The sequence below is a fragment of the Colletotrichum siamense genome (genome assembly GCF_013390195.1).
Source record: "Colletotrichum siamense strain Cg363 chromosome Unknown KSG_Cg363_contig10, whole genome shotgun sequence".
NCBI classification, from domain to species: Eukaryota; Fungi; Ascomycota; class Sordariomycetes; order Glomerellales; family Glomerellaceae; genus Colletotrichum; species Colletotrichum siamense.
The window spans coordinates 2,429,295-2,457,246 of record NW_023501023.1 but is presented as its reverse complement, the minus strand read 5'-3'; the positions used below and the strand labels follow the sequence as shown (position 1 = coordinate 2,457,246).

The 27,952-nt window shown below is 54.7% G+C and overlaps 5 protein-coding genes across 5 annotated transcripts; 1 reads left to right on the top strand and 4 right to left on the bottom strand.

Moving 5' to 3' along the window:
- Positions 1-33: 33 nt before the first annotated feature.
- On the bottom strand, positions 34-1,684 carry CGCS363_v014534 (putative feruloyl esterase; the record flags this gene model as incomplete). Its single annotated transcript, XM_036646383.1, has 3 exons — positions 34-369; positions 426-1,166; positions 1,220-1,684. The coding sequence occupies 3 exons, from the start codon at positions 1,682-1,684 to the stop codon at positions 34-36; spliced, it is 1,542 nt and encodes a 513-aa protein (XP_036488946.1).
- A 7,612-nt stretch (positions 1,685-9,296) lies between these two features.
- Positions 9,297-13,885, top strand: abcG11 (ABC transporter G family member 11; the record flags this gene model as incomplete). The annotated part of the gene is made up of 3 exons (XM_036646382.1): positions 9,297-11,332; positions 11,382-13,800; positions 13,856-13,885. The coding sequence occupies 3 exons, from the start codon at positions 9,297-9,299 to the stop codon at positions 13,883-13,885; spliced, it is 4,485 nt and encodes a 1,494-aa protein (XP_036488780.1).
- Positions 13,886-15,077: 1,192 nt separating this feature from the next.
- Positions 15,078-15,977, bottom strand: CGCS363_v014532 (putative NADP-dependent mannitol dehydrogenase; the record flags this gene model as incomplete). The annotated part of the gene is made up of 1 exon (XM_036646381.1): positions 15,078-15,977. One exon carries the CDS (start codon positions 15,975-15,977, stop codon positions 15,078-15,080), a length of 900 nt encoding a protein of 299 aa, XP_036488966.1.
- A 1,369-nt stretch (positions 15,978-17,346) lies between these two features.
- CGCS363_v014531 (uncharacterized protein) lies at positions 17,347-21,599 on the bottom strand (the record flags this gene model as incomplete). The annotated part of the gene is made up of 8 exons (XM_036646380.1): positions 17,347-18,932; positions 20,266-20,310; positions 20,364-20,479; positions 20,534-20,818; positions 20,878-20,913; positions 21,157-21,191; positions 21,246-21,299; positions 21,501-21,599. The coding sequence occupies 8 exons, from the start codon at positions 21,597-21,599 to the stop codon at positions 17,347-17,349; spliced, it is 2,256 nt and encodes a 751-aa protein (XP_036488781.1).
- A 220-nt stretch (positions 21,600-21,819) lies between these two features.
- CGCS363_v014530 (putative RNA-directed DNA polymerase from transposon X-element) lies at positions 21,820-26,295 on the bottom strand (the record flags this gene model as incomplete). The annotated part of the gene is made up of 3 exons (XM_036646379.1): positions 21,820-22,131; positions 22,811-23,605; positions 23,662-26,295. The coding sequence occupies 3 exons, from the start codon at positions 26,293-26,295 to the stop codon at positions 21,820-21,822; spliced, it is 3,741 nt and encodes a 1,246-aa protein (XP_036488808.1).
- Positions 26,296-27,952: the final 1,657 nt, after the last annotated feature.

Sequence of the window (27,952 nt, the reverse complement as noted above, 5' to 3'; positions counted from 1 at the left end):
TAATGAACCGACGGCTGCAGAAGTGGCTGAAATCTAGATGCTGCATGACCAACACTCCAAATCAATGTCAGATTCGACACTACAGTTCCGACCAAGAACAGCCACTTTCGGGTACGGGCACAGAATGCGGTCTGTCTCGGTCCCCTTCAGATCCGTGACCTTTACTGGTGTTTGGTCCGGTGCCGTTCCGTTCTCAACCCACGCACGCAGCTGGTCGAATAGACCAACCGGGTTTCCGCTCGCTCCTCCGGCGCAGTGGCCCATGCCTGGCACCTCAAAGTGACGGTAGAAATCATGGACCTCCGGAATAAGTGCCGAGACTTCGTTGTAGTACTTGGTCGTGCCTTTAGAAGGGAGGAGCTCATCAATCTGCGAGGCCGTCAATATGTGCACAGAGAGCGCACCTTCAAGAAACGAAGACTCACCAGGCCGTGAAAAGTGACAATCTTGCCACCGGATTCACGAAAAGCAGTCAAGTCGGGATCATCGGTGCCGATGATGGAGTTGTACCGCTGGCGACCTTGACGAGCCAACCAGTCGAACTCCGCATGACTTACATTAGACAGGTCCAGCTCCGCGCCCCTCGCCACGAAGAGGGACAGCCACTGCGTTGCAATGGCCAGCGGAACGCCCACGCAAGATGACCCCGTGCAGTTGGTCACCGCAACGCCGGCCGTGATATCGGTGCCCGGGTTCAGGCCAAACCACGTCTGTTCCCCCTGCGCGTTCCGCAAGCCCTGCCATGTCGCATTCACGACAGCCGCTGCCGCTGAGCTGATAGTAGCTGATTCGGAGCAGTTGATAGCTCTGCCCACCAGCTTGAACGGATCGAAACTGCCCAGACATCCGTCGGCGTCACTGATGATTCCGTCCTCGAGGCCGTCCAGCCCATTGCAGGCCGAAACTGCGGCTGCCGTGATCGCCTGCAGCTCGCAGGGCGCAGGGTACTCACCGAGCATGTTCATGAACTGCTGCGGCCACAGCAGACTGGGGAAGAAGTCGGTCCACTGGATCCCGGGAGCTCCCGCCGCGATGCCGTCATACTGTGTCGGATATCTCTGTGCCAGCATAAGTCCCTGTCGGCCGCCTTGCGAGCAACCGTTCCAGTACGAGTAGTCCGGTCCGCGCCCGTAGTACGACTTGATGAGTAACTTTCCGATGATGGCCTAAAGCAACGGTAAGCTAGACTCCTAAGCATAGAACATCAGAACACTCGTACCCCATCGTCCAGCGACACCGACGCAAGATTCTGCAAAGCGTACAAGTTCACGTTGCCTGGGCTGAGAAGAGCCCAGGGAGTGGCATCCTCGGCATTGCCAAGCCCGGCATCCGTCGTGATAGTCGCGTAGCCGTCCCAAACTGCGCCGCTCATGGCGGTGTAGAAGGGGGCAGAACGTCCGGCGACCCATCCGCCGCCTCCAACGGCTTGAAGACGTCCATTCCATCCACCTGTCGGGAGCCAAGCCTCGATCACGATGTTATCGTCCTGTCCGGGATGCGTATAAGCTACCGTGACGTTGCAGAAGCTGGCGTTGTTCACTTCGACTGATGGCTGGGTGAACCGCACCGCTGAAGGAACCGAAATGCTGTGGTTGGTGACGAGGTTTGCCTGTACTGAGAGTATGTCGGCTCCAAACAAGGCGATGTCGCCAAAGGTCGCTGATGAACATGCTTGAACCGACATGATGGCAAGATAACAGACAGTTGATGAGGCTCAACTTAAAACGATGGTATTTTTCAGTGGCATTCAGGGCTTTATCTTCAGTTTAAGTATCTCTTATGTAGTCCACACGCTTGTAGTTTCTTTTTCCCATTACAGGAAGAAATGGGCTGGGGCGGAATTGGTGGGAAGACAGCAGCGGCTCTGCGGATGTTGTGAGGTAGTTTGCGCAAATTCTGGCCATTCCCAGCTAGCGTTCACAAACGATCTTGCAGGGTCTTTATTGTGGCTTTTCGATGCCTAGAGCCTAAAGCATAAGCGACATATATTAAGCCCCTTGCATTGTCAAGCTGGTACCGGCAGGGGGGTAGCAAACTGGCGGAAGCAGACTCGCGAGACGGATCGGGGCTCGGTGCTGTGATGTCCGCACCATTTCATAAAACGCGCAGCTGCTTTTGTACTCCAGATTCGAAAAGCCTTTTGGGCTTCTGACTTCTACGCGAAGGGCTATGGCTGTTGTTTGCATGCAATAAGTAAGTACCTTGGTTTAGTATCGTGGTGCAATCTGCCGTTTTCCTGCTCTGCATCTACTTGCAAAAGTTTTAGTATTATGGAACGTTCGATTGAACATGCAATTGAGTGAGTGTTGCGAGGGCTCGAAAGCTACAGCCAACCCACCCATTCCAGAAGAGGCAAACAGGAAGAGAAAACCATGCTATCTTGACGGCTTCAAGGAAGAAGTCTCGTGGGACGATGAAGAGATTGCTGAGAACAGCCTTACATACTCACTCACAGGATCGGCATCCATTGACATGGGACGTCAAAACGTCATCGAATGCCGTGATAATGCCACCTGTGGTAAATATGATATGGATGATGAGAGCAGGCAGTACGAGACTCGTATGTCGTTACAGAGCTATGCATCAAAAGTCATAGGCAGTAGGACAAAGAGAAAGATGTGAGTTTCAATAGTAGTTCTGCGGTGGAGGAGAAAGAGAAAATGAGAGTTTCCAGGGACCTGCGCGGTTGTCTTGATAAAGATCTAGCTTGCATCCAAATTCTTCATCAAGAAGCGCGATTGACACCGAGTAGACAAAGAGCATCGTGGACGGTATAAACACGGAACGACGCACACATTACCAGTCCGTCTTCAGAATACTGAAACACACATCACAGAAGCAGGCCGCTATGTTCGATGGGCAGTCGCAGGCAAGCCTTTTACGAGTGGGTGATGTGAGTATTTAGATGCAAATCATCCATCAGTAGAATGGTGTCCTCGGTCTCGAGAGAGGGTCAGATTTGACCCGGTAGTGCGAGTGAAAAGAGAAGGGTCAAGCTCGATCTCGTCCTCCCGGAAGGTCATTCTTATACAATTGGCACACGCAAACTGCGGAGAACTCCCGTTGCTGGAAGAAAACCACCTGGAGTTCCTGAAGGGCCTTTGTTTAAATAGAAAAGCGACATAAGACACACATTATCCAGTTGTCAGCTCGAAACTACCAAGAAAGACCAAGAAAAGCTGCAGACGCAGCTTTGTCAACGCTTTCGTCTTCCACTGACGCTATCCGTGATGTATCCTGCCCGAATACCTCGCAAGAGCCTAAGTTAAGTAAGCTTTGGACTACGAATAGAGAAGAATGAGAGTGTCCCTGGCTGTCCAACCAACATGAAAGCTCAGAGAGCACGCTAGTTATTGGAAAGCAGTAGGTTTGCTATTGCATCTCGTTGGATCAAAGGCCTATCGAAGGAAGATGCTTGCTGCAACTTTATACCCACAGAGCTTGCTGGTGATGATCCATGATGCCGACTGTGATGGCAGCCACACAGCTCAATTAAGGCGCACCTCCATGGTATCAGATATCGTAGATCTGATCTTAACCCGCTGCGCCATTGTTCACGTTGATCAGAGACGAGATCCGCCCCTCGCCGTAGACCACTCCCAACCTCCAACCCGCGAATTCAGGACGCTGTCCAAAGACTTGGATTTCGAGGCCCATAACCGAAAGACCCTTTCAAAACTGTCCCTAGATACAACCTACATATACCATCTCCCAATAACAGCACACGGCGACAGTTCCGAATTGCGGTCGCCGGCGGGGTCCCGGACCCGATCCCGGAGGTGGGGCCATCTAAACGCCGGACGCCGGCGGGAAGGTCGACCTCAAGGGACTCCATTTCGGAGCGGTCTAGAACATCTCTTCACAAGACCTAGTCAAAGGTATAAACCTACCCCGAAAAGATCAGAAACTTTCGCGCGACGACCCCAACTAAAGGCACGTCATCCCGACCCCCTCGGGCCCTCAAACCTAACAACAAAAACCTACAGCCAGATCCCCTAGAATTTCGAATCATGATAATCAAGTGATCACCACTGTAAGCCAAAGGCTCCATTTGGTTCCAGATAATTCGGATTCACTCGTCGCGCAACTCTCTCAAAGCACCCAGGACAGAGGGGCTACTTATCCGATGCAACTGTCCAGGGGCCATCCCCAACCCATCACGTCGCACATGTCCAGGCTCTCACCTGCCACGAGAAACGTCCGATGTCATGAACCTTCCGATCACTGCAACGACGGAGCTCTCAAGAATCCGAAAGCCCGGTTCACGACAGTTGGGCTGATTGGCCCCATTTCGTTTCGAGTGTTGCCGTTCGGTTACTCAGCGCCCTGCGATGGTGTTGCCAGTTGGAGCATGTCTGTCGTTGCGAAATTGGTGTCCAGCTGTCAGGTGCCACGGTGGTACATAGGTTACTGATTAGGGAAACATGAGATCATGCGCTCGAGCAATGAGGGCTTGGAGGGGGTGGTCTCTGCGGAGGCGCATCATGAGTACATCTGTTGAGTTGGGACGATGCGTGCAAGATTGCGTGTTGCATTTCTATCACCAAGTCCTCGAAGGCCGGGTCGATGGTGCAGATGGTATGGGGCCCGCTCGTTGTCTTCTGGAGGACATTGCACGATGACCGAATCGGCCCCGAACAGAAGCTAAAACAGGAGTTACCCGAGAAAGAGCCGCGGATTACTTGTTTCTGAAGTGTCAATTGTGGTGACCCTGTCAAATCGTGGCCTCGCTAGAACGAGTTTGCAGAAGAGAGTCGCAGATGGAAAAACTCTATCTTGAACGCGTGCCCTGCTGACAGAAGAAAGCAAAGGGACAGCATTGCTCCCTGCATCGGGTCGGGTTCGAAGACGGCAAACAGTTTTCGTTCGAACGATGACAAGTCGACTGTTCCTTTTTTCCTTTTTCGGCACGAAAGTCTGAACTTTGAAGGGCGACAGTCTGCCAGCGACGTGGGCCGCTCGGATAATGGCAACGGCGAGCGAATTGACGTCGTTCGCTCGGGTGGGATGAGGAGGTGGTGGTGGAGGGTGGGAAGGATGCATAAGCTTAGAGTCGTGCGTGCTGCATGGCGCACCGGGTGTTGGGGCGAGTGAAGGCGAGCGAGTGACCACAGTGCACTTGTCGGTTGGCTTTCGCGTCCTTGTTTCGTGTCCTGGGTCGCGGCACTTGAAGCCGAGACGATTCGCGGAGTTCTGTGCGGCGGCAGGCAATAAACTTGCAAGCAGCCAGCGGACAGGAGCTGGAGAGCAGAGGCGGATGCAGCAGGCCATGCGCTGGCGTGCTGACCGCGATGCGCGCGATGCGTCACGCCGTTCCTCGGCTCGCCAGTATTAGCTGCGATGAGACGGACGGACTTTTTGTCAAGTTGTGCGGATGGGTGAATTTTAGCGGAGCTTGGCAATTTGACCACGACACAATGTCTTGCAGCGGACTGGGACTGCGACGTAAGCAATTCCTAATTTCTCATCAACATGACTTTTGTCAGGAATGACGATAACGAGCGACGGTGGTTTGTTTGTAGAATAGGAATGAAGATTAGGAATCGTCGCCGAGCCTTTCGGCCGATGAAGGCCGAGAGACACGGAAGACTGGAGGAGCTATCCGTTCACGGGTGGGTGACCTGCGGCGGGAGAGCGAGCGGGAAGGCGTGGCGGCAGGGGCTGTGATTAGCGGCCACGCTGCGGAAGGTAGTCACCTCAGGGAAAAGTCCCCGACAGGGCGCCGGCCGTGACTCTCGAGTCGCGTCTTGTCTTGCGTGGCACAGCGCCGCCGTTGCTGCAATATGTACTACTCGTGGCCCCCGTCGTTGTCATCGTCTTCGTCGCACCGTCGCATGCAACGCAACCGCACCTCAACCGCAGTGGCCCGCACATTCGCCTCGTTGATGTTGATCTTTCTAAAGCCTGGTCCTCTTGCAGTCGTCGGTGAGTCAGTCGGAAACGGGCTTGGCGATATGGCAAAAGTCCAGGGTTGCTCCGAGTGCTTGATAAGCCATGATTAGCTTCGAGTGGACAGCAAACAAGGCGGCACGAGTGAGATTTTCGCTTTCGGAGTCAAGGCCCGGCGTTGCCAAGAGGTTGTGACCGCCGCGACGGCGGACGAACGACGAGGAAGAAGCTGCTGGTGCTGAGGAGCCTGATCCTGCTGCTCGGATTTTGGAACATGGGCCCCGCGGGGCGCGGTACCTATTGGACAGTATCCAGTGCTCCACAGGGGACTTTCTCATTTTTTCCTCGTCCCTCCACTTGAATGTTTTTTTCTGCTCATGTCTTGCTGTCTGACGGGCGGACCTGCGTAGTGGCTTAGGTAAGGGGCAACGACAGACGGCAGAGAGCCCACCTGGAGCGCATCGCCATTCGCAATTCGCAGCGCAATCTCTCGCATGGGGGCCATGCTGCGTACCACAGGTACCCGTGCATATATTACCCGCAAAAGGGAAAGGCGTTGGACCCTCTTATCAGATCTGCGGGCCGTTTGTGAGATGCCATTGGGAGGTGGAAGGCGGGCGGCGGAAGACATCCGGAGAAGAGCAAAGGTCGAGATATGCTTCTTTTAGCTGGTGGAGGAAGAGCGGGAGTTTGGCGGGAAGAATGCGGGAAGGGCAGATGGCGGAAACTCTGGTCTGTGGGCACGCACGCGGCGATTGCAGCAAGAGACGATAGCCAGATCTGAATCCGTAAATTCAAGGAGCCTCGACCGGGATGCTGATGGCTGAAGTGCAGAGGTATGTTGGGAGTTTGCCGTGTTGGAGGCGCGCAGAAGGGTGGCTTGCTGATGGGAGACCCTCCAAACATTGGCAGCTGGCCTCTCTGATTGGCTACGCTTTGCCGCTGAGTAAGCGGAGGTTCCGAAAGAGGAGGTCGCACAGCATGACCCCACATCTGGCGGATGACTCGAAACCGATTGTGATGCCCCACAAACCTGACAAGTCGTGATCTGGAAGAAGGTGATTGGGCAATGGTCAAACGTGCTTTCCAACGACGGAAGCCACGAAAGAAACCACGGCAGGCAAGGGTCACGTCCGGCAGCAGCGCCACCGCTACCTTAGGTGCCTTCCTGCGTAGGTACGGCATCCAGCCAGGCAGGGGCCGAAAGACGTGGAACTTCAATGGAAGGCGCAGGCATTCGAAGATTCAGTAGGTATCCATCCTTCAGGAGTGGAACCTGTGACTTTGTTCAGTGTTTTGCAGTCCGGCTCCCACCTCGCATCAGTTCTATGGCATGGCAATGGCAATGGCAATGGCGACTGGTCCTCTTCTCCACTCTTTTACCCATCCATTATCTTTTCTTTTTTTACGCCGTCTGCAGACAACACAACGTGCATCCCCCCTTGGGTTCCCTTGGCAGTATCGGTGGAGCAGCTACTGCACCCAACGGTGATTTGCTTTTTAGTGTTTGCGTTTTGCGACCGGAGTTAGGACAACGACGATGCCATTTCCATGGGCCTGGATACCTGCGTTGCGATTGTCGTATCTGGACTCTGAGGTATGCAGATTTTCCCTACGGCAGTTTGCCCTCCACGTCTGCGGTCTGCGCCTGCACGGCAGGCTGCCAATTGACGTCGGGACGTGTTCCGATCAAGAGATCTGCCAAATACATCCTTGACTGGCAGGTGATACGCCGCGCAGCGCCTGCTGTCAGATAACTAGTATCCGTACAGCAAGTACAGAGTATCTCTGCTCCTCTGAGAACCGCACATCGCCAACTCAACTCTGATGAGTTGCCGTTCATCTTGGCTCCCGGAGCTGGCTATAGCCGCATCCGCCTTGCTGCGCACCTGCACTCTAAAAGCAGATACTTGTACACTGACCTACACGCAAAGCAGCTGTCAGCAGCGATGCAGTCCTTTCTCAATGACGCCTCGGTAGGCACACGGACAGCCTGCACCCGATCGCCCTCTTCGTCCCATCTCATCCCATCGCTGACCGCCTTTCCCTCAAAACATCGGAACAACACCCTCTCTGTCACAATGTGGCTGCCATGCCGAACTTTCCCACCACACCTTTCCCACCACAGGTGCCCAGCACGCCGTCTGACTCCCACACTCCCAGCCGTCTGGTCTGTGACCGCAACAGTATCACGATGGCTCAAGATGGCTCATCGAGTACATGCACCACCCCGTGGAACTCATCTCGCGCCAAGCCAAGAGAAGGATGATCCACATAGCCGTACCCCCACCTCTGCGTCTTGCCCCTAATTGGAAGAGTTCCCAAGTTCCTAAGCCGTACATGGCAACCGGGGGGTCGGCAGGTCGCCTGGGTCTCCCCCGACATCTTATTATCAGTGGGGCCCCTCTCCGCCGCCCTCCACCTTGTCAGATGCAGTCGCATCTTTTGGAAGCCCTGGCAACTCGCACTCGAGGACCCAGAAAAAAAGTACATTGTGTACGAAGGGTGCAGGCCTTGGGTGCCCGGGCGATGGTGCTTAGCAGCTCCAGATACGGTACCTACATATCCTAACTGCCAAAGCTCGGTAGACAGGTAACTCCTGTGAAGTTGCCTCACGCCCTACCGCCCAACGAGAGACACAGAGACACGGAGCTGGAGCTTTCCTCACAACACAACCAGCTGCCGGGTACCCACCAACGGGCTTAAGACGTCCTACTTCCGGGCCCCGACTCCGGCTGAAATTGTCATTGATCCTTGATTGGTAATATTTTTGTTGTTTGGGGGGGGGGTCCCGAAGTCGATCCGACAGAGACAGACCCAGACCCAGCGTTGCCCAGCCCGGCCAACCAGTCCAGCCCAGCACCAGCTGCAACTCCTCCAGCCTGTCGTCCTTAGTGCGGACACTTTATTTTTTTCCCGTTCCTTCTCCTAAATTTTAGTCTGCTTTCTGCTCTCATAAGCTTCCTCCTCCAGACCTCTCTCTCCTCCGTCATCTCGGTCTGCGTCTCGGGTCGACGGCGGTTGCTTGTTTGTTCCTTGCTCCTTTCCTCCGCCGAAAGACTCACACACTCCCTCAACAAAAGAACCATTGGGTACAACGATACTTCCACCCCTCCAACCTTTCACTATTTCATATCAAACACCGTTCGTCCCTCGCTTTTCTCGATCGTCCATCCCCACGGTACATCGACTCAGGCAAGGCACACTCCACCACATTCGTCTCACCGGCACGGACCAGCAACCGCCACTTTCCGGTCGCCTAGGATCGCCATCTTCACTCAATCCTCTATTTGAGTTCTCACCCGCGCCGATTTTCAGAAACCCCTTCCTTTTCGATCCCACATACGAACTGCCTCGCAGTGAACCACGAACCCGATCGCGAACGCCACCTCATCCCAACGGTCCCAATGGCGGACCGGGATATCGAGAAGCACCAGGAGGCTGCCGCCGCTGGCAGCCCCAACGAGAAGATCAACACCAACACCGAGATTGCGCCTGCCCCACGATCCTCGTCTTCAACCTCGACCGCCGCCGACGCTGAGCAGCAGAGGGAGGAGGCCCGCGCCAACAACCCCGATGGCTTCTCCGCCATCCACGGCGGCATTTCTGTGCATCAGGCCGAAGCCGACTTCGCGGAACTCCAGCGCGAGCTGTCTGGCTTGTCGCGCGCAAGCAGAGTGAACAGTCGCAACAGCCGTAGGAAGTCCGAAGATGTCGAAAAGACCGTCGCAAACGTCAACTCAGCCACCCCGTCCTCCGACACGGACGGCGAGCAGTTTGACTTGGAAGCCGTCCTGCGCGGTGGCGTCGAGGCCGAGCGTGAGGCCGGTATTAGACCCAAGCACATTGGTGCTTACTGGGACGGGCTTACTGTAACGGGCATCGGCGGCACCACCAACTACGTCAAAACCTTCCCCGATGCCTTCGTCGATTTCTTCGACTATGTGACTCCCGTCATGAAGATGTTGGGCTTGGGTAAGAAGGGTGCGGAGGCTACTCTGCTGGACCACTTCAAGGGTGTTTGCAAGCCTGGTGAGATGGTCCTGGTGCTGGGTAAGCCTGGCTCAGGATGCACCACCTTCCTCAAGACCATTGCCAACCAGCGCGCCGGCTTCACCAGCGTTACTGGCGATGTCCGGTACGGACCTTTCACCGCCGATGAGTTCAAGAGGTATCGCGGTGAAGCTGTGTACAACCAGGAGGACGACATCCACCACTCTACTCTCACCGTCGAGCAGACTCTCGGCTTCGCCCTTGACACCAAGGTCCCCGCCAAGCGCCCCGCTGGCATGTCCAAGAACGACTTCAAGCAGCAGGTCATCACAACTCTCCTGAAGATGTTCAATATCGAGCACACCCGCCACACCGTCGTCGGTGACGCTTTCGTGAGAGGTGTATCCGGTGGTGAGCGCAAGCGTGTATCCATCGCAGAGATGATGATCACCAACGCCTGCGTTCTGTCGTGGGACAACAGCACTCGCGGTCTCGACGCCTCCACTGCCCTCGACTTCGTCAAGTCTCTCCGCGTCCAGACGAACCTCTACCAGACTACCACCTTCGTCTCCCTGTACCAGGCCTCCGAGAACATCTACAACCTCTTCGATAAGGTCATGGTCATCGACGCCGGAAAGCAGGTCTACCTCGGCCCCACCAAGGAAGCCCGCGCCTACTTTGAGGGTCTCGGTTTCGCCCCCCGCCCGAGACAAACGACCCCCGACTACGTGACCGGCTGCACCGACGAGTTCGAGCGCGAGTACGCCGCTGGCCGTTCCCCCGAGAACGCTCCCCACGACCCCGACTCCCTCGCCGAGGCCTTCAAGACGTCCAAGTTCCAGAAGCAGCTCGACAGCGAGATGGAGGAGTACAAGGCCCGCCTCGCCCAGGAGACTGAAAAGCACGAGGATTTCCAGGTTGCTGTCCGCGAAGCCAAGCGCGGCTCGTCCCACCGCTCCGTCTACGCCGTCGGCTTCCACCTCCAAGTCTGGGCCCTCATGAAGCGCCAATTCGTTCTAAAGCTCCAAGACCGCCTCTCCCTGTTCCTCTCCTGGCTCCGTTCCATCGTCATCGCCATCGTCCTCGGTACTCTCTTCTTCCGTCTCGGCTCCACTTCCGCTAGCGCCTTCAGCAAGGGTGGTCTCATGTTCATCTCCCTCTTGTTCAACGCTTTCCAGGCCTTCTCGGAGCTGGGAGGTACAATGACAGGTCGTTCAATCGTCAACAAGCACAAGGCGTACGCTTTCCATCGTCCGTCGGCTCTCTGGATTGCCCAGATCATCGTCGATCAGGCCTTCGCAGCTACTCAGATCTTGGTTTTCTCGGTTATCGTCTATTTCATGTCCGGATTGGTCCGCGATGCCGGCGCCTTCTTCACATTCTACCTCATGATCTTGTCTGGCAATATCGCAATGACTCTCTTCTTCCGAATCATAGGAGTTATCAGCCCGTTTGTAACCCTATTTCCCTTCATGAAGCACGGTAGCTAACAGCCGCAGTGATTTTGACTACGCCATCAAGTTCGCCGTTGTCCTCATCACGTTTTTTGTCGTAACCTCTGGCTACCTCATCCAGTACCAGTCTGAGCACAAGTGGCTCCGCTGGATCTACTGGGTCAACGCCCTGGGTCTAGCCTTCAGTGCCATGATGGAAAACGAGTTCTCGCGCTTGACGCTCACTTGCTCTGACGAGTCTCTTATTCCTTCAGGACCAGGCTACACGGACATCAACCACCAAGTCTGCACGCTCGCAGGATCCGTTTCTGGTACGACAGCCGTTGATGGCTCCGCCTACATTGCCAGCGCCTTCTCTTACTTCAAGGGCGACCTCTGGCGTAACTGGGGTATCATCTTCGCCTTGATCGTCTTCTTCCTTTTCTTGAACGTCACCCTTGGCGAGTTGATCAACTTCGCAGGCGGCGGCAATAATGCAAAGGTGTACCAGAAGCCCAACGAGGAACGCAAGAAGCTCAACGATGCTCTCATGGAGAAAAGGGCCGCTAAGCGTCGCGGCGATAACACCGACCAGGGCTCCGATCTCACCATCAACTCCGTTAGCGTTCTCACCTGGGAGAACCTCAACTACGACGTTCCCGTCCCTGGCGGCACTCGCAGACTCCTCAACAGCGTCTTCGGATACGTGAAGCCCGGCCAACTTACTGCTCTCATGGGTGCCTCTGGTGCCGGCAAGACGACCCTCCTGGACGTCCTCGCTTCTCGCAAGAACATTGGTGTTATCGGCGGTGACGTACTTGTCGACGGCGTGAAGCCCGGCAAGCAGTTCCAGCGCTCAACTTCCTACGCCGAGCAGCTTGATCTCCACGACCCTACTCAGACCGTCCGCGAAGCCCTCCGCTTCTCCGCTCTTCTGCGCCAGCCTTTCGAGACTCCCGAGGCTGAGCGGTTCGCCTATGTCGAGGAAATTATCGCCCTTCTCGAAATGGAGCACATCGCAGACTGCATCATCGGCAGCCCTGAATTTGGCCTTACTGTCGAACAGCGCAAGCGTGTCACCATTGGCGTCGAGCTCGCTGCGAAGCCCGAACTCCTCCTCTTCCTCGACGAACCCACCTCCGGTCTTGACTCCCAAAGCGCCTTCAACATTGTCCGTTTCCTGAAGAAGCTCGCCGCCGCTGGCCAGGCCATCCTGTGCACCATCCACCAGCCGAACGCCGCCCTCTTTGAGAACTTTGACCGCCTCCTACTCCTTCAGCGTGGTGGCCGCACCGTTTACTTTGGTGACATCGGCCAGGACGCCGTCGTTCTCCGCGACTACCTTAAGCGCCACGGCGCCGTAGCCAAGCCCACCGACAACGTCGCCGAGTACATGCTCGAGGCCATCGGCGCTGGCTCCGCACCGCGCGTAGGCAACCGCGACTGGGCCGACATCTGGGACGACAGTGCCGAGCTCGCTAACGTCAAGGACACAATTTCTCAGCTGAAGGAGCAGCGCATGGCTGCTGGTCGCACCGTCAGCGCCGATCTCGAGAAGGAGTACGCCTCTCCGCAGATGCACCAGCTCAAGGTTGTCGTCCGCCGCATGAACCTCTCCTTCTGGCGCAGCCCCAACTACCTCTTCACCCGCCTCTTCAACCATGTCATCGTCGCACTCATCACCGGTCTGACCTACCTCAACCTCGACGACAGCCGCTCCTCGCTGCAGTACAAGGTCTTCGTCATGTTCCAGGTCACCGTCCTCCCGGCCCTCATCATCTCCCAGGTCGAGGTCATGTTCCACATCAAGCGCTCCCTATTCTTCCGCGAGGCCTCCTCCAAGATGTACAACCCCATCACCTTCGCAAGCGCCATCACCATTGCCGAGCTGCCCTACTCCATCCTCTGCTCCGTCGCCTTCTTTTTGCCGCTCTACTTCATGCCCGGCTTCCAGTACACTCCCTCCCGCGCCGGCTACCAGTTCTTCATGATCCTGATCACCGAGCTCTTCTCCGTCTCCCTCGGCCAGGCCCTCGCCTCCCTCACCCCGACGCCCTTCATCTCCTCCCAGTTCGACCCCTTCCTCATGATCACCTTCGCCCTCTTCTGCGGCGTCACCATCCCCGCCCCGCAGATGCCCGGCTTCTGGCGCGCCTGGCTCTACCAGCTGGACCCCTTCACCCGCCTCATTGGCGGCATGGTCGTCACTGCTCTGCACGACCTCAAGGTCGCCTGCACCTCCGCTGAGTTCAACCCCTTCAAGGCTCCCGACGGCCAGACCTGCGGAGAGTACATGCAGCCCTTCTTCGAGCGCGGCGGACCTGGCTACCTGGCAAACAACAACACCCAGGACTGCGAGTACTGCGCCTACAAGATCGGCGATGAGTTCTACACGCCCCTCGGCCTGACGTTCGACAACCGCTGGAGGGACCTGGGCATCTTCATCGCGTTTGTGGGAAGCAACCTGATCATCCTCTTTGCTGCTGTAAGTTGACGCACCCCCAATCCTTTTGCCGAGTAATTACTAACACCCCCATCAGAGCAAGTTCTTGAACTTCAACCGCAGATAAATCCCCCCTTCCTCCCTCAACCCGTACATTATTTTCCTTTTTCGTATGTTGCATGGAAATGAAACGCGCACGTTGACATGCACGTTGTTCCGTCCGCCACACAAACATTTCCTTGTGAGGCAAAACCACTGGCATTTGCAGATACCATCAAATTGGAGTCTTGGGCGAATTAAAAGAGAAAGAGAGAATGTGTTTTGTTTTTGACGAGAAGATGGGAAAGATGAGAAGAAGATTAGAGAACGCCTTCATTGCGCGCGCAGCATGGCCTTGCATGGGAACATCACGCCCTTTCCACCAACCTGTCTGGCACCTTTGAGTGCCGACCATCATCATAGCATAGAGCTTTTACGTAATTTAATAGATGTGGAGAGATTGAAAGAACTTGATGGCTTGTTAAGTTGTGTTTGGGAGTGTCGGCCTGCAAGTCCTTGGAAGCCCGAGAGATCGATGGCCAGGTTGTCACAGCATCTACAATGTTCTTTGCGGTCTTTCATGTGTCATTCGCCAATTCGCATGCCGGTTGAAAAGTGAACCTAGTGACTCAGAAAAGTTTTCATTTTTGAACAGGCTTCAACTTGACTCGTCTACTGCCTCGCCGTTTTGACATGGAACGTTTCGGCTGTGAAGACTTTGCGCTGGAAACAACATATAAGGACTTGGCGCCAGAACACCAAGGGCACAGCGCTCTAATTGCAGGAAAGCGAATCAAGGCAACCGATCGCCTGATTATCACGCCGGCAAATTCAATGCGTGCGGTTACATACAAATACTTGACTCACTCTCGTCTGTGGACGGGCGTCTCTCATCTCACCATTGGCGACCGTCCATGGCTCAACTCACTAGCTGAAGCGTTAATCATGGCTTCCATCCCAGCTCAGAGGGCCTCGGACGACATGGCCTTCGACAATCGCGACGTTGCGGACTCGTGGAAAGATGCTCTAAAGACTTACAAGCGCATGGTGGGTGTCGATCTCGCACGCAACCGAGAACGCAGAGGTCATGATCAGCCAGAGCACCGCTGCCCTACAAGAGCTCAGATGAGCCCAAGATCTTTTGTTTGTCACCTGCCTACTCGGTATACAATCGGGGCATCATTTGAGAAAAGCGGAGAATATAAAACATCTATTCAAGTTGGATGCACCTCCGTCTACCTATTTATCCAAGTCCAGATCTTGCCCTCTTTTGACCCATCTTAGAACACAACACCTCCGCCGTCAACCACCAGATCACTTCCGTTGAAATAGCTCCCTGCCTTTGAGCACAGCATCACGACAACCCCGGCGACCTCTTCCGGCATGCCCATCCTGCCGGCTGGGTTCCTCTCTGCCCACATTCTTCTCGCCTCGGCCAGTCCCTCGCCCTCGTTCAGCACGGTGTCCATGTATCCCGGACTGATGCTGTTCACGTTGATCCCGTAGCCAGCCCACTCGGCCGCAAGACTGCTTTTCAGCATCAACAACGCCCCCTTGCTCGTGTTGTATGCCGACTGCGGCTGCGGGAAATTGACCCGGTGCGCCGAGATACTCGCCGTGAACACAATCCTTCCGCCGCGTCCCTGCCGGACCATGATCCTCGCAGCGGCCTGCGCGCAGATGAATGCGCCCGTCGTGTTGATGTCCAAAATCTTGCGGAACTGCGCGGCGGGCATCTCTAGCGCGTGCACGCAGCCCACGACACCGGCGAAGCACACCAGGTAATCGACCCCGCCCAGCGCCTCGGCAGCGCGCTCCATGGCCTTGCCGACGCCCTCTTCGTCCGTGACATCGACGGACAGGGCCTCGATCTTGGCGTCGGGGAAGGACTCGCGCAAGGACGCGATTGACTTGACTGCGTCTGCGGATGTGACGTTTAGATCGAGGAGCATGAGGCCGGTGAGCCCGTGTTGGAGCATTGCCCGCACGACGGAGAGGGCGATGGCACCGGTGCCGCCCGTGACGACTGCTGTCCCGGGGAGGGCGAAGCGGGAGATGGCGTCGTCCGAGACGGATGCTGTGCGAGTTTTTGCGCCGGGGAGACCTTCCAGGCCGTTGGCAAGGGTCATGAAGGGGATTGCCCGCTTCGAGAGCTGGTCGCGGGGCGTGGGGTCGCCCATTGTGAGAGTGGGTTGATTGCAAGGATCCCGCTAAATCGAGTGCCTTGGTGAAGCAGAGAAACCTGTAAGATGCAAAGCGAAGCCTTGGATGAAAGATCAAGTTGACGACAGGGTGAGGTTAAAATGCCGGGACGCTTCGGGGCGCTGGAAACCGGCCTCGATATGTAACTGTCATGCAAGGGGGTGACAGGATGCCGGAGACGGCGGGGTCGCGGAGGACAGTCGCCCGATGCGGGTCCGTGCTGCCGGCGGCGGGTTTCCGACGGCGGGGTCGTCCCATACGTCACGGCGCTGGGGTTGTTCAATTCAGTATCAGCATCTCTGTGGGTGAAAGAGCACTTTATTCTTTACTCGTGGTTTGCAGCTTGAAGCTCATCGAATGCCCATTCGAATGCTTGCTGCTCAGACTGTTGAGCCACACGCTCGGACGCTTGTGAAATCATCGTCCACCAAGTTGCGGTGCCCATACTAGGGATTCTTTCAGCTTGCAACCAAAAGCAGATCTCTCGTGCTTTAATGCTCCGCCTTCTCTTTCCCCAGCGGTTCATCACAGTACTCGTCCTGAGGTGGACTCGTTGCAATTTTGCATCGAAACGCGGCGGTCCAGCCGCTGAAATTCCAGCTTTTGGATCTGTGACGAAGATTATCATCATCTACGAAGAAGTGCGGGACACAACATCCATTTGCATGTATTGTGGAACTTTTCTCGACCTTCCTGACATACAGCCTCTCGATCGAGTCTGGAAGCAAGTGGGCTATGGCTTTGTCGAAAATCAAGTTGTAGAACGTAGCCCGTCGTCAATTGCGTCGGAGATGGTCCACCCAGAAAGTCGACAACAGAGGATATTCTGACTGCTGATGCCCACAACCCAAGCCTCATATGATCAGTCCTTGCTGAGCCGACCACAGCAGTGCAATCTCTGTCGCACTGTTTTCGTCCTCCTACCCGTTTATGGTTGAAGGCCATGCGACTTGCAAGGGCGAAACCGGTGTAGAATCTGAAATGAAGCGAAATTCCGGAGAAGGCTTTGCATGCACATTGCGTTCACACATCGCGTTCGTCCCATCTCGAATGCTGCATTGCGTCGGATTGTGGGAGGAGGGCGGCTTCACCAGATCGTTCCACTCCTAGAAGACCCCGTCAGGTACATGCAGAAATTTTCCAAGTTCGGGTTGGTATCGACGGCAAAATTGCTAATCGCACTCATTTTTTTCAATATAGGTTCAATTCGGTGGTTCATTAACAACTAGACATCTGCTCTTCTCGTATTGCGATATGTTTATCGACATCGTCCGGAAGTGACCTTTTGGTTACAATCAGTCCAACAGACTCCGGATTCCCCTTGGCGTCCAAACTGCAGAACTCACCTCACATGACTGGTAGATTCGTGTCCAAGCTGTTGTCGCAAAGGAGCTGCAGATAATTCGGCGACGGCGGGTCGGGATTGACGCGTTCGTCGCCACCCCGTTCCCAGCGCTTTTGCCAATCGCTCATTGTCCAATTCTTCCTCTCTTCAACCAGTTTCTCCACGTCCCATGCCTCGCCCACGTCAAAGTTGCACTTGACAATGGACTTGCCTGCCACGATATCTTGCACTGCTTGCGGGAAGCCTTCAAGAACGTACCACTTGGTCTCAGCTGCGTGATTGGCCCATCCGTCTACTCTCCTCGTAACCCACGACAATGAAGGGAGAATCTGCCTTTCCAAAGATAAGTCGACTGCGGCTTGCCACGCAGCGTCGCGTTGCACAACGGTGCGGAAAACCTCCGAGCATGCTTGGTCTCCCTCAAAGGTTAACGAGAAGGAGCCAGGCGGCATTCCGGCGGGTTCGAGTTCTAGGGCTTCCGAGATCCAGACTGCCACAGGACGAGAGATCAGACCCGCCAGAAGGCCATCGTTATAAATGTCTGGTTTCGCTGGAGAGATAAAAGTGCCCGTTTCGGTCTGAAAGACTGTTCTCCACATACTGACGCGGCGTTCCACGCGAAGGCGCGGGTTTTCCTGGCAGTATGGAATGAGACCTAGGCCGTGCGCTTCCGGAAATGCAACAGCTGCTCGATCTTCGTTGAGAATAATATTCCGAATGCTTAAGCGAGAGTCCCTAGGCAAAGAGCATAAAAACCGTATGGCGGTAGCCGCAGCTGAGTAGTGATGTTTAATGAGTCTTAGGTCGATCCCTCCGTTAGGAGTTTCCCACAGTTCTGAGATCTCTGCAGCAGTGGCGGGACACATATCGCGCAAGTACCGGTCAAGACTTTGTAATGTCGGGATCTCCCATGCAATGGGGTCGATGCCGACGATACCCTCAATTCGGGCCTCGTCCCAGTCGAACACCGCCTTTTCGAACTGAGAGAACTCTTCCGGTTCGAATCTTTGTTTGTTCGCTAAAATTATTTCTAGTGCAGAACGAACAAACTTGCGGAAGACGGACGGCGTTTCTCCGCAGGTTCCAGGATGGCCGATCTCAGGTCTCTCAATGATAGATGGCAACCGACGGCGTGTGCCACTCGAAAATTCCACGATGCGCCAGCCGTTGGGCCTACGCCGGAGAAAATCAACATACGGCGCAAGCCTCGGCTCAATTGCCGAGATATCCTTCCAAATATCATCGGGGACACTCAGGGTATCCGGGTAGATCTGGTCCAGCTTCGAGCTCTGCGTGAGGTGCAGCTCTGTCAGCGCCAGACCAAAGCGTCCCGCGGTTTCACGTTGCTCCTGATCCTCAGGGCAAACTGCCACGAACCTAAGAGCGTTAGACGACAGTGCTATACCGTTGGTTTCCTTTGCAATTTTCTTGCACGTAAGCCTCAACGACAGATCAATGCGTGCGCCGTCTGCACATTTGAGCTTATTGCTGTTGAAATCCAAGATGTAACCGCCATCGCACAGGAAGTATTGAAGGTAGATCAAATCCCGCAACTCGCGCGGGAGATCAAATAAATGAACCGTCATATCTGAAATTAAATGAGTGTTGCGGAAGAAGATTTTGGCGGTGAATGGCGAAGGTGGTGCATAGGTGGTGGGTATTGCTGAAGATATGAGGAGGAAGGGAGCGAGAAACAGTGTATGAATTAGGGAAGGTTCCAGGTGTTTTATATGCTAGAAAATATTGGTGTCGGTCGTGTTTCCAGCCACAGCTGTGCAGTGGAGATGATAAAGTTTCCGGCGCAATGTGACCTGATGGCCAGAAATCCTCAAGCTTACGTCATTCCGCCAACACTGTCCGCCACAGCATTTCATAACGATGACTCAAAGGCTCCGTGGATTTTGAGGTGCGCCAGAACACATGGTCTAAGGCAAGACATCATTCACAGGCAGTAGGAAGGCATTGTTTAGCGGGTCAAACGCTTTTATTGAGTTTGTAGTTACGACGCAGCCCCCCCGCAAAAAGACTACGGCAAAATTCACCCTATACGCGGGCACAATTCTGGAAACACTATATGGGCACCTTGACCTGTGCCCTCTACCAATTAAGGAAAACAGTACAGAAACCCCATACGTTCCTGCTGGCAGGCAAACCCTCTGAACGTCACCTACAGTTCTAGTTAGACTCAGGTGTACCAAGAAACAACGATCTTACCGCACAAAGTCGAACGCGCGCCCTGGCCGAATAGACCGGCGGAACAGCAACGGCGCCGGCCGCGCGGCGCGGGGCCGGCGGCGCCGCACGTAGCGGGGCCGATCATATCGGGGCCGAAGGGGTCACTGAGGCTCTCATGGCCTGGCCTGGCAGAGATTAGCATACGCTCGTGACCGCGAATTGGCTGAAACCAACTGACGACAGCTTCGCTGAACCTTCCAGCGAGGTGCTGCGCTGACTTAGATCAGCCTAGGTCTAAGATGCAGAAGGAACTTTGACTCACAACGCCGCCACAAGAGAGATGACTCCTCAACCAAAGAGGTCGTCTGCGCTGACTCGGATCAGCCCAGGTCTAAGATACAGAAGGAACTTTGACTCACAACGCCACCACACGAGAGATGACTCCTCAACCAAAGAGGTCGTCAGAAGAGGTTCTCACAGCCAGAAGCATAAAAACTCTGCTGCTTAGAGAACACATTAGCAATGAGCGAGAAGCATGGGGATTGATGCAATACCTACGCGCAGGGCCTTGTGCCCATCCCTCTTCCTCTTCCTCTTCCTCATCCTCAAACCCATGTTAACAACCTGTTATCATCTAAGAAGTGTGAACCAAGGAGTATCACACAAAGCAAAGGGCATACCTACAACCCACAACAAATCCTGAAGCTTTAATTAGTAAGACCCATAGGATTTCATAGAAAACATACCTTCACCATGTCCGCACCACAAGAGATATACAAGAACGCCAATCCCTGAGGTGAAATATTAGTCTCCTGAGAAGGTATAGAACATAAGAGGGACATACCCCGCGAGGCACGCCCTTCTGCGAGGGAACGGCTGAGGGCATCGCTACGCAGAACAACATCCATACGATAAACGAAGCCCTCGAATTCGGCAAGCACTCTTTCGCCGATCAGCAGCCTGTATTAAGTCACATTACTATATATACTCAATAGATTCAGAGGTCTTTCTTACGTATCGTCAGGGTAGCCATAGCTAGAGCCCTCATGAATACCCCTAGAGGGGACCCTCTCTACACTGCGATCAAGGCGATAAACGACAGCCCTAGACGCCTCCGCGCAGAGGCTACGCGCGTTTCTAGCCATCCTGAGGAGTGGCCCTTCTTCGCGCAAGCCCTCCGCAATGCTAAGGCAGAGGCAGCCTAGGCCCAGACCCAGTAGGGCTTCTGAGTAGTGAGCTAATGTCGAATACTCCTTGGGGAAACAACATACGAACATCGGTGAGTGCGCCTTGCGCCGACTGCTTGTGAAACTGTTAGTCAAACGCACCTCGGAGATTGAGAATCGTGACTCACTTACACAGAGAGAGCGTTGCTGACGACGGCACAGCTGCTGCTGGGCTTGTCAGCTCAGCGTACCACTTTGTTCGCGGACGACGCAAGGCATACCGAAGGCGTCAGCCGGCCCGATCGAACAAGAAGACTGCTTGAACCACTCAAGTCAACAATGTACTAGACGGCCGACACATGGGGCGCTGTTCACTAACGACAGTGACGACTTGCTTCCAAAAGAAGCCACTCTGGTAAGCAGGGTTCAGTGGTGCAGCAGCTATGACGAAAAGAGTGTGTCCCGACTTACATGGCGGACGGCGAAGCAGTGATGGGGACGGTGTTCTGGTCGATCGTCAGCGGTACGGTCGGCAGGCTGTGCGCCGGAGGTGGGCTCACTGACGGCGGCGCGGGTGATGCGCGAGAGAGAGGATAGGTCGACAGTTCAGTAGTCTGCTTATGAAAGTGTCAGCAGGGAGACGTTCCTTGAGAGCCGGGCAAACGGTCGACGCACCAGTAATTGAGTAATTGAGTAATCACAAACTACATCGTTGCCGAAGTGAAGTTGAAGATGGTGAAGTTGTCTGGTGCTTGGAGACGGGTCAGCACGGTTGGACGAAACGCGGAGAGCAAGGAGAGAACGCGCTGACTGACGTGCACATGTAAGTGCGGCTGAGGTTGGGAGAGCTGCGTGAGACAGAAATGGTCAGCCAGCTTCTCGTTGCTGAGGCGATGGGTAGGACGGACGGACATGGTCGGAGACTTGGGAGGTCGTCAGGCTGGTCCAACTCGAACGTCAAGATGATTCAATGATCGGAAGGGGGAAGACTTACTTACGATCACGTGACCGAAGGCTGTGTGTATTGTCAGGAGGCACGGAGTTAGGAGGTCTGTCGCTCTAAGCAGGTAAAAATCACAGTGAACGGCCAGAGGCCTGCGGTTGAAACATTTGGATTGATGGAAGCTGTCTACTCTATCTAGCTTTCGGCCTGATGGACAGCGATGTTGTTCCCCCAGCCCCAGCGTAAGACCCCCCCGTTGGCAGGTTGCCAAAGTCAGGGTTGGCGAGGCGTTTTGCCGTCCATGCGAACTGCTCGAGCGAAAAGTATCGGATCGCGAAGTTGGCAGCCAGCTCGGGGTAGTCGGTGACCAGGACGTGGAAACAGAAGACATGCATGGCGGCCTTCAGGTGCTTCCTCGGGGCGGCCAACAAGGGACATTCCATGAAGAGGTGCCTGGCGTCGTGAGGACGGGCTCCGCAGGGGCAGGCAGAGCTGGGGGCCAGCTGAGACGTGTGAGTCAGTCGAGTTTTGGCGACAGGACTTGGGCTTGAGAACGTGGAGGGGGAAAAAGAACAGAGGTGTGCAGAAAAGTCGATGAGAGGCGACGACGCCCGGGTTTGGGAACGTGGAGGGACGAGAACAGAGTTAAGACGAAAGTTCGATGACGTCCGATAGCGAAGAGAACGGTCGAGCAGACAGAAAGCTGACTGACAACGCCGAACCGCGGTGAAAACTCTGAACTTGTCCCGCCAGGGCCACGCAACCCGTGTGGGCTCATCGGCTGTGCAAGACACTCGTGACAGGATGTGCCCACAAAGAATGGCGCCAGAGGCGTGGCGAGCGGAACATCGGGAGAGGCGTGTGATAAAGGCCAGTGGGAGAGGTGTGTGTGAGAGAGACAGGGGGTGCGGGAGAAGGGTGTAAGCCGTGGAGCGGTGCCCTCAGCGGTGTGAACAGATTTCCACAGTTTCGTCCCGCAGATGGATGTGGATGGATCGAGGGTGGAGAGCCAGGTAGTGAGGGAATTAAGAAGAGGCGGGGGGACGTTGGAGGGAAGAGGGAGGGAGGGAATAGGGGGAGAGGGAATAGGGGGAGAGGGAAGAGGGGAGGGAAGGGGGAGAGAGAGAGGGGGGGAGAGAGAAGGGGGGAGAGAAGAAGGGGGGAAGGAAGCACAGCACGTACCTTGAAAGACATGAAATTCAAGCATGCGTTGAGACCATTGACACCCGTCCGGCAATGCAGCAGGATAGTGCTCTGAGCCTTGAGCAAGTCTTCGTAGATCTTGAAGTTATGTTTCCCCCACGTCCCTCTGAGGGCTGGAGGGAGCTTGTTGAAGTACCGATTCTCGCAGCTGCGTATGTCGACAAACACGCCCCAATCCGTCTGCATCTGGTCTGTGACGAGGTCGTCTGCAATGGACTTGATGAGTCGTCTGAGCTTCCTGTACCTGGCACCCTCGTCGACCGGCTTTTCCAGCTCGAGCCGTTCTTTTGCCGGTTGCAAAACCTTGCTGTGGGCATCAGTTGCGGCAAGCACATAAGGGTGTTGGTCCGGGTAATCCCCACTGGGCTTCAGCAACTTGCCCTCGTACCGCGTCTCCAGGACCTGAGCCCAGTAGGTTCGCACAAGCCTGGTTAGGTAAACAGCAATCGTTGGCACTGCGAGCTCCTTGAGGAGGATGAAGCCGGTGGTCATGGCATAAGCCCCAGACAGTTGCTTCAAGAAGTAGTTGTGCTCGCTCTCGAGCCTGTTGACAAGCTTGGCACTGATCGAGAACCGGCACCTGGCACCCGGCGGTTTCCCAGATTCGGTGTACTTCCTCTCGTCATACCCCGCGAACCAAACAGGACATGCGTAGCTGATGATGGGGAGAATAGCGCTAGTGTATCTGGCCAGAAGCTTCTTGAGTCCTGGGCCAAAAGTTGACCCAGAAATGCGACGTAGGTTGAACATTTTCAGCCGGGCCTTGTTCACAATCTTTCGAGGCAGGGTCAGTCTCAAGACAGACGGTGCTCATCGGCAGGCTCGCTTACCTTTGTCACGTGCGTTTCCCATGTCAGACGATAATCCAGCCAGAGCCCGAGAATCTTGATGGCCTTTTCTGCCTTCGGAGGAGCATCTTTGATTTTAGGCATGCTGTCGTTGAATTTCTGGCCTGCCCTACAGAGATGTATCACTTGTGTCTTATCAGCGGAGAATGTGGTGCCATCCTTTTTTGCAAAGTCAACCAAGGCGTTGTACAACTTTTCTGCGGCCTTGTTGCTCTTCTCGACGGAGTCGGAGACGATTAAGAAGGTGATATCGTCAACAAATGCGGCAATCAGAAAACGCTTCAGTTGGTACAGAACAGCGTTTTCGTTAGAGACCAATCCTTTATCCCTTATGAGCTTGTTGAGCAGAGGGATCGAGAAGAAGAGAAAGAGAATGGGGGACAGAGGGCTTCCTTGCGGGATGCCGATGTTCACCCAAAACTTCTTCGACATTGCTCCCTGCATGCGGACGGTTGTGCTTCGGTCAGACAAAAACGACCAGACGAACATGATCATCCAGTCCGGAACGCCATACTCCCTCAGGATCCGTAGCAAGTGCGCACGGCGAACGCGGTCGAACGCGCCCTTGATGTCAAGGGCGTAAATGGACACATAGCGATCCTTGTCGCCATCAGTCCAGCTGTTGTAAGCAGCGTTGATGAGTGACTCGAGAGCTTGGGTGGTGTTTCTCCCTTGGCACCCATACTGTTCGAAGGGAAGTACGCCGGAGTTCAGCAGCCAACGCGTGAGTCTGACTGCGAACAGCTTTTCCAAAATCTTGGCTATGGGGCAGAGCAGGGCGATGGGCCGATAGCTTGTCGGAAGTTTCGGGTCCTTGTGAGACTTTGCGATCATGACCGTAATCGCTTCCTTGAACCTGTTTGGGTGATAGCATAACTTGAGACAGGCTTGCAGAGGCCGCTCAAAGACATTCGTCAGGAGGTCTTCGTCGTCATCTTTCGAGGGCAGCAGCATCTTCAGTGCGTCGATAGATATACCGGACTTTCCCTCGGCCTTATGAGCAGGCATACGGCGGACCGTGTCGGCCAGCTCTCCAGGCTTGAGATTCATGAGCGCCGTGTCTTCACTGTTGATCTCACCTGAAAGATCAGGAAGTTCCAGTGCGGGTGGCTGCCCGGTGGCTTCACTGGAATCAGGCCAAAGCTTGCGCACCAGCAGCTCAGCCTTCTCGTCAACCGTCTGGTAATACTTTCCGTGTTCCTCAAAGTCAGGAATATCCGTCTTAGGAGATGCCTCCGCCAGTCGAATGGCCAGGCAGGCCAGCTTGTGAATACACTTTTTCCGATCAGCCAAATACATGCGCCAGTTCTTGGTCCGCTGGTGGCGCGTCTCTGTGGGCGAAGCTTCCGGGTTACTGGGTGCACTCTGAGGCGTAGCGGCCGCGCCTGGCGCCTTGTTCTTGCGGGAGGAGGCCTCTCGATTGTCGTTGCGGTTCTCTTGATCCTGGAACTTGTTTGTCCTGCCCGGAGCTCGATCTGCAGGATCAGAAGGCCTGACTCTGGTGCTGATGTCGGGAGGCCTGCTCTTAGGAACGAGCTTGTCTCTCCCATTTTGGAGAATCTTGTCTGCCTCGGCGAAAAATCGGTCGAGGTCGGTCTCGGTGTTCAACGGAAGCGACTCAATTCCCTTCAGCTTTGGCCCGACTTCAGCGCGCCAGGCCGCACGCGTCACCTCCTGCCAGCGATAGCGGCAATCAGTCCGGCGATTAGGCTGTACTCTGAGGGTCGTCTCCAAAACCCGATGGTCCGATTCGAAGCCCTTGACGCCGTCGAGCTTCACGTAGGACCGAACAAGATACTGGAGTGGTTCCGACGCAAAGGCCAGATCAATGGTTGACTCGCTGGAACCAGATTGATCTGAGCGGGACCACGTGCTCGTGATGACTTCTGGATCCAAAAGACACCTATAGTTAGCCGCCGTGAACCCTGCTGCCAAATTCCTCGATTCATCAGTGATGCGACCAGCAGCAAGACTGTTCCCACTCCATAGGGGGTGGTGCAGATTGAAGTCTCCCACAAATAGGACCAATCCCTTGATAGTGCACAAGTGGAGTAGGTTCTCGATGTTCAGACTGCCTCGCGATCCGTTAGGGTGGTTGTAAACATTGTGTATGAAGATTGGCGCGAGCAAAGCTGTGTTGAGCCTCAGAGTAACGAGAAGCTTTTCGTTCTTCTCGTTGTGATGCCAGTCAATGCTGTAGTCGGCTTCGGGAATCGCCTTGTGCACTAAAAATGCAACTTTGTAGAGCGGTTTTTCCTTGCAACTGTCCCCCAAGTCTTTGTCGCGCTTCACCCGAGATTTTGGCTTCAACTTGGGCCGCATTTGAGGATTGTTGTATGCGTTGAGATCTACTCCACCCTCCGTGTGGTAGATCAATCTGAAATGCTTGAAGTTACGACCAAGGAATGGCAGATCCGGCGGAGGGTCCTGAATCGCAACAACATGCCACTGCTGTCGCATCTTGACCATGTGCTTGCTCAGCTTGAGCACACGCTTGCGCGCTTGCTTGACATTGATTTGCGCGACTCGAAGGTCGTCTACCTTCCAGGACTTTACGTCGCCTATACCTGGAAGGCGAGCATCATGGGCAGATGCGCCATCTAACGTATTTGCCATGGCGTCTCATAGAAGAGGTTGCCAGCGACTGAGACTCAGGAATCCCAGGGTTAGTGGGCAACGTAAGCTAGTGATAAGAAGAGCACTCACGTAGGATCAAGACGACATATGTTCAGTAAAACTATTTGATGACTGACTAGAGCAACAATGCAGCATGCTCACTTGTTGTGCGGAAATTTTGGACGATAATAAGGAGGCATACGTCCTGAAGTGGCACTTGTAAAATTTCTCCTTTCCGTTGGAGAGCGAGGAACAAAAAAAAAAGGAAAAAGAACACGACCAAAGGCATAGTCTTGCCTCGGGGTACCCCATTGAGTCTGCCGTCAGCTCCACTTGGCCCTGACAGCAACACGCAGAGATGCGGCCGAAGTTCTTTCTCATAGTCACCGCTTGTTTGTGATTCATCCCCTCCCCAAGGATCATCATGGCCTCGCCGAGTCACGCCGATGTAGTTGAAAGATGATGCCGATGGAAGCCTGCCTGTGTTGACTACTGCGTGCAGTGACCAAGTGGGCTCTTCTGGGGTCCATGTCGCGCTGGATCTAATTATGTTGATCTCAGTGGACCTGCTGGCAAAACAACGGGATCCCCTGACAAAGACGGGACCATAACGATGGTATGTATACCTCCGTCTACAACGCAATCCCTGAATGATTCGAATGAGTCTACTTCCAACTGGCCGACGAACTCCGGTCCTGGACCAGAGTACCATGCACTAGTTAGTGGACGTAAAATCCTTCCTTGACCCATGAGCACGAAGTCACAATGATACAGGGCCAGGGGGTGTGGTTGTTTTGCACATACACGTTCACGAGGCGGTATCTGGTCGCAACTAATTTTTCTGCGCCATTTTATTGTTGGGGAATAATGGATACGGTCTGATCTCACCGACATTTTACCGTCATAAAGTGCGGCGGAGAAGTGCTTGATGGTGGTGTGCTCGAGGTTTTGTTGAAGCTCGAGGTAAAGGACATCAAATCCAGAGCATATCACGACGCTCGCTCACAAATCGCCACTCCTTCATCACACCGTCACTTCTGGTTTTACAGTACGCAATAGTGCACTGAAGCCAAGTCGGTCTCAAATCAAACGTCTTGGTGATATTCATACGGGCTTCGCTCATCAGGCTAAGCCCTTGATTGACCATCATGAGCCCCGACGCCAGCCCCGAAAGAATCCGACGTAAGTCATCATCCAATGCTACCATAGCTTATCCAGTCTACTGACCTCGAACTTTCTGGCAGTCATGCAACAGCAATTGGAAGACCATCTCGATGATCTATCGATGCAAATCAACAACCTTACGCCTGAGTCTTGTCAACGGTTATGGGGAAGGATCAAGCCCAACCTTTTGCCCATCCCGCCTCCTCCCCCTCCCCGGCCTCCGCCTGCCTCACCCTCCTATGGCCACAAACTCAATCGCGAGTTCTTCGTCGACGTGATCAACGAGAGTGTTACCAACTGTTTCCACCGCATCTTCGCAACACAAGCGCCTCCGACGCCACCCACCATCAAGCTGAAAATACCCTCCAAGTCGGATCGCGATAAACTTCGGCTCCTGGAACCACAGCAAATCACTAACATGCTTCGGGAAATCAAACCCAAAGGCCAGCCATTCGAAGCAGTGACAGGGGTAACAAAGCCACACGACAACAGC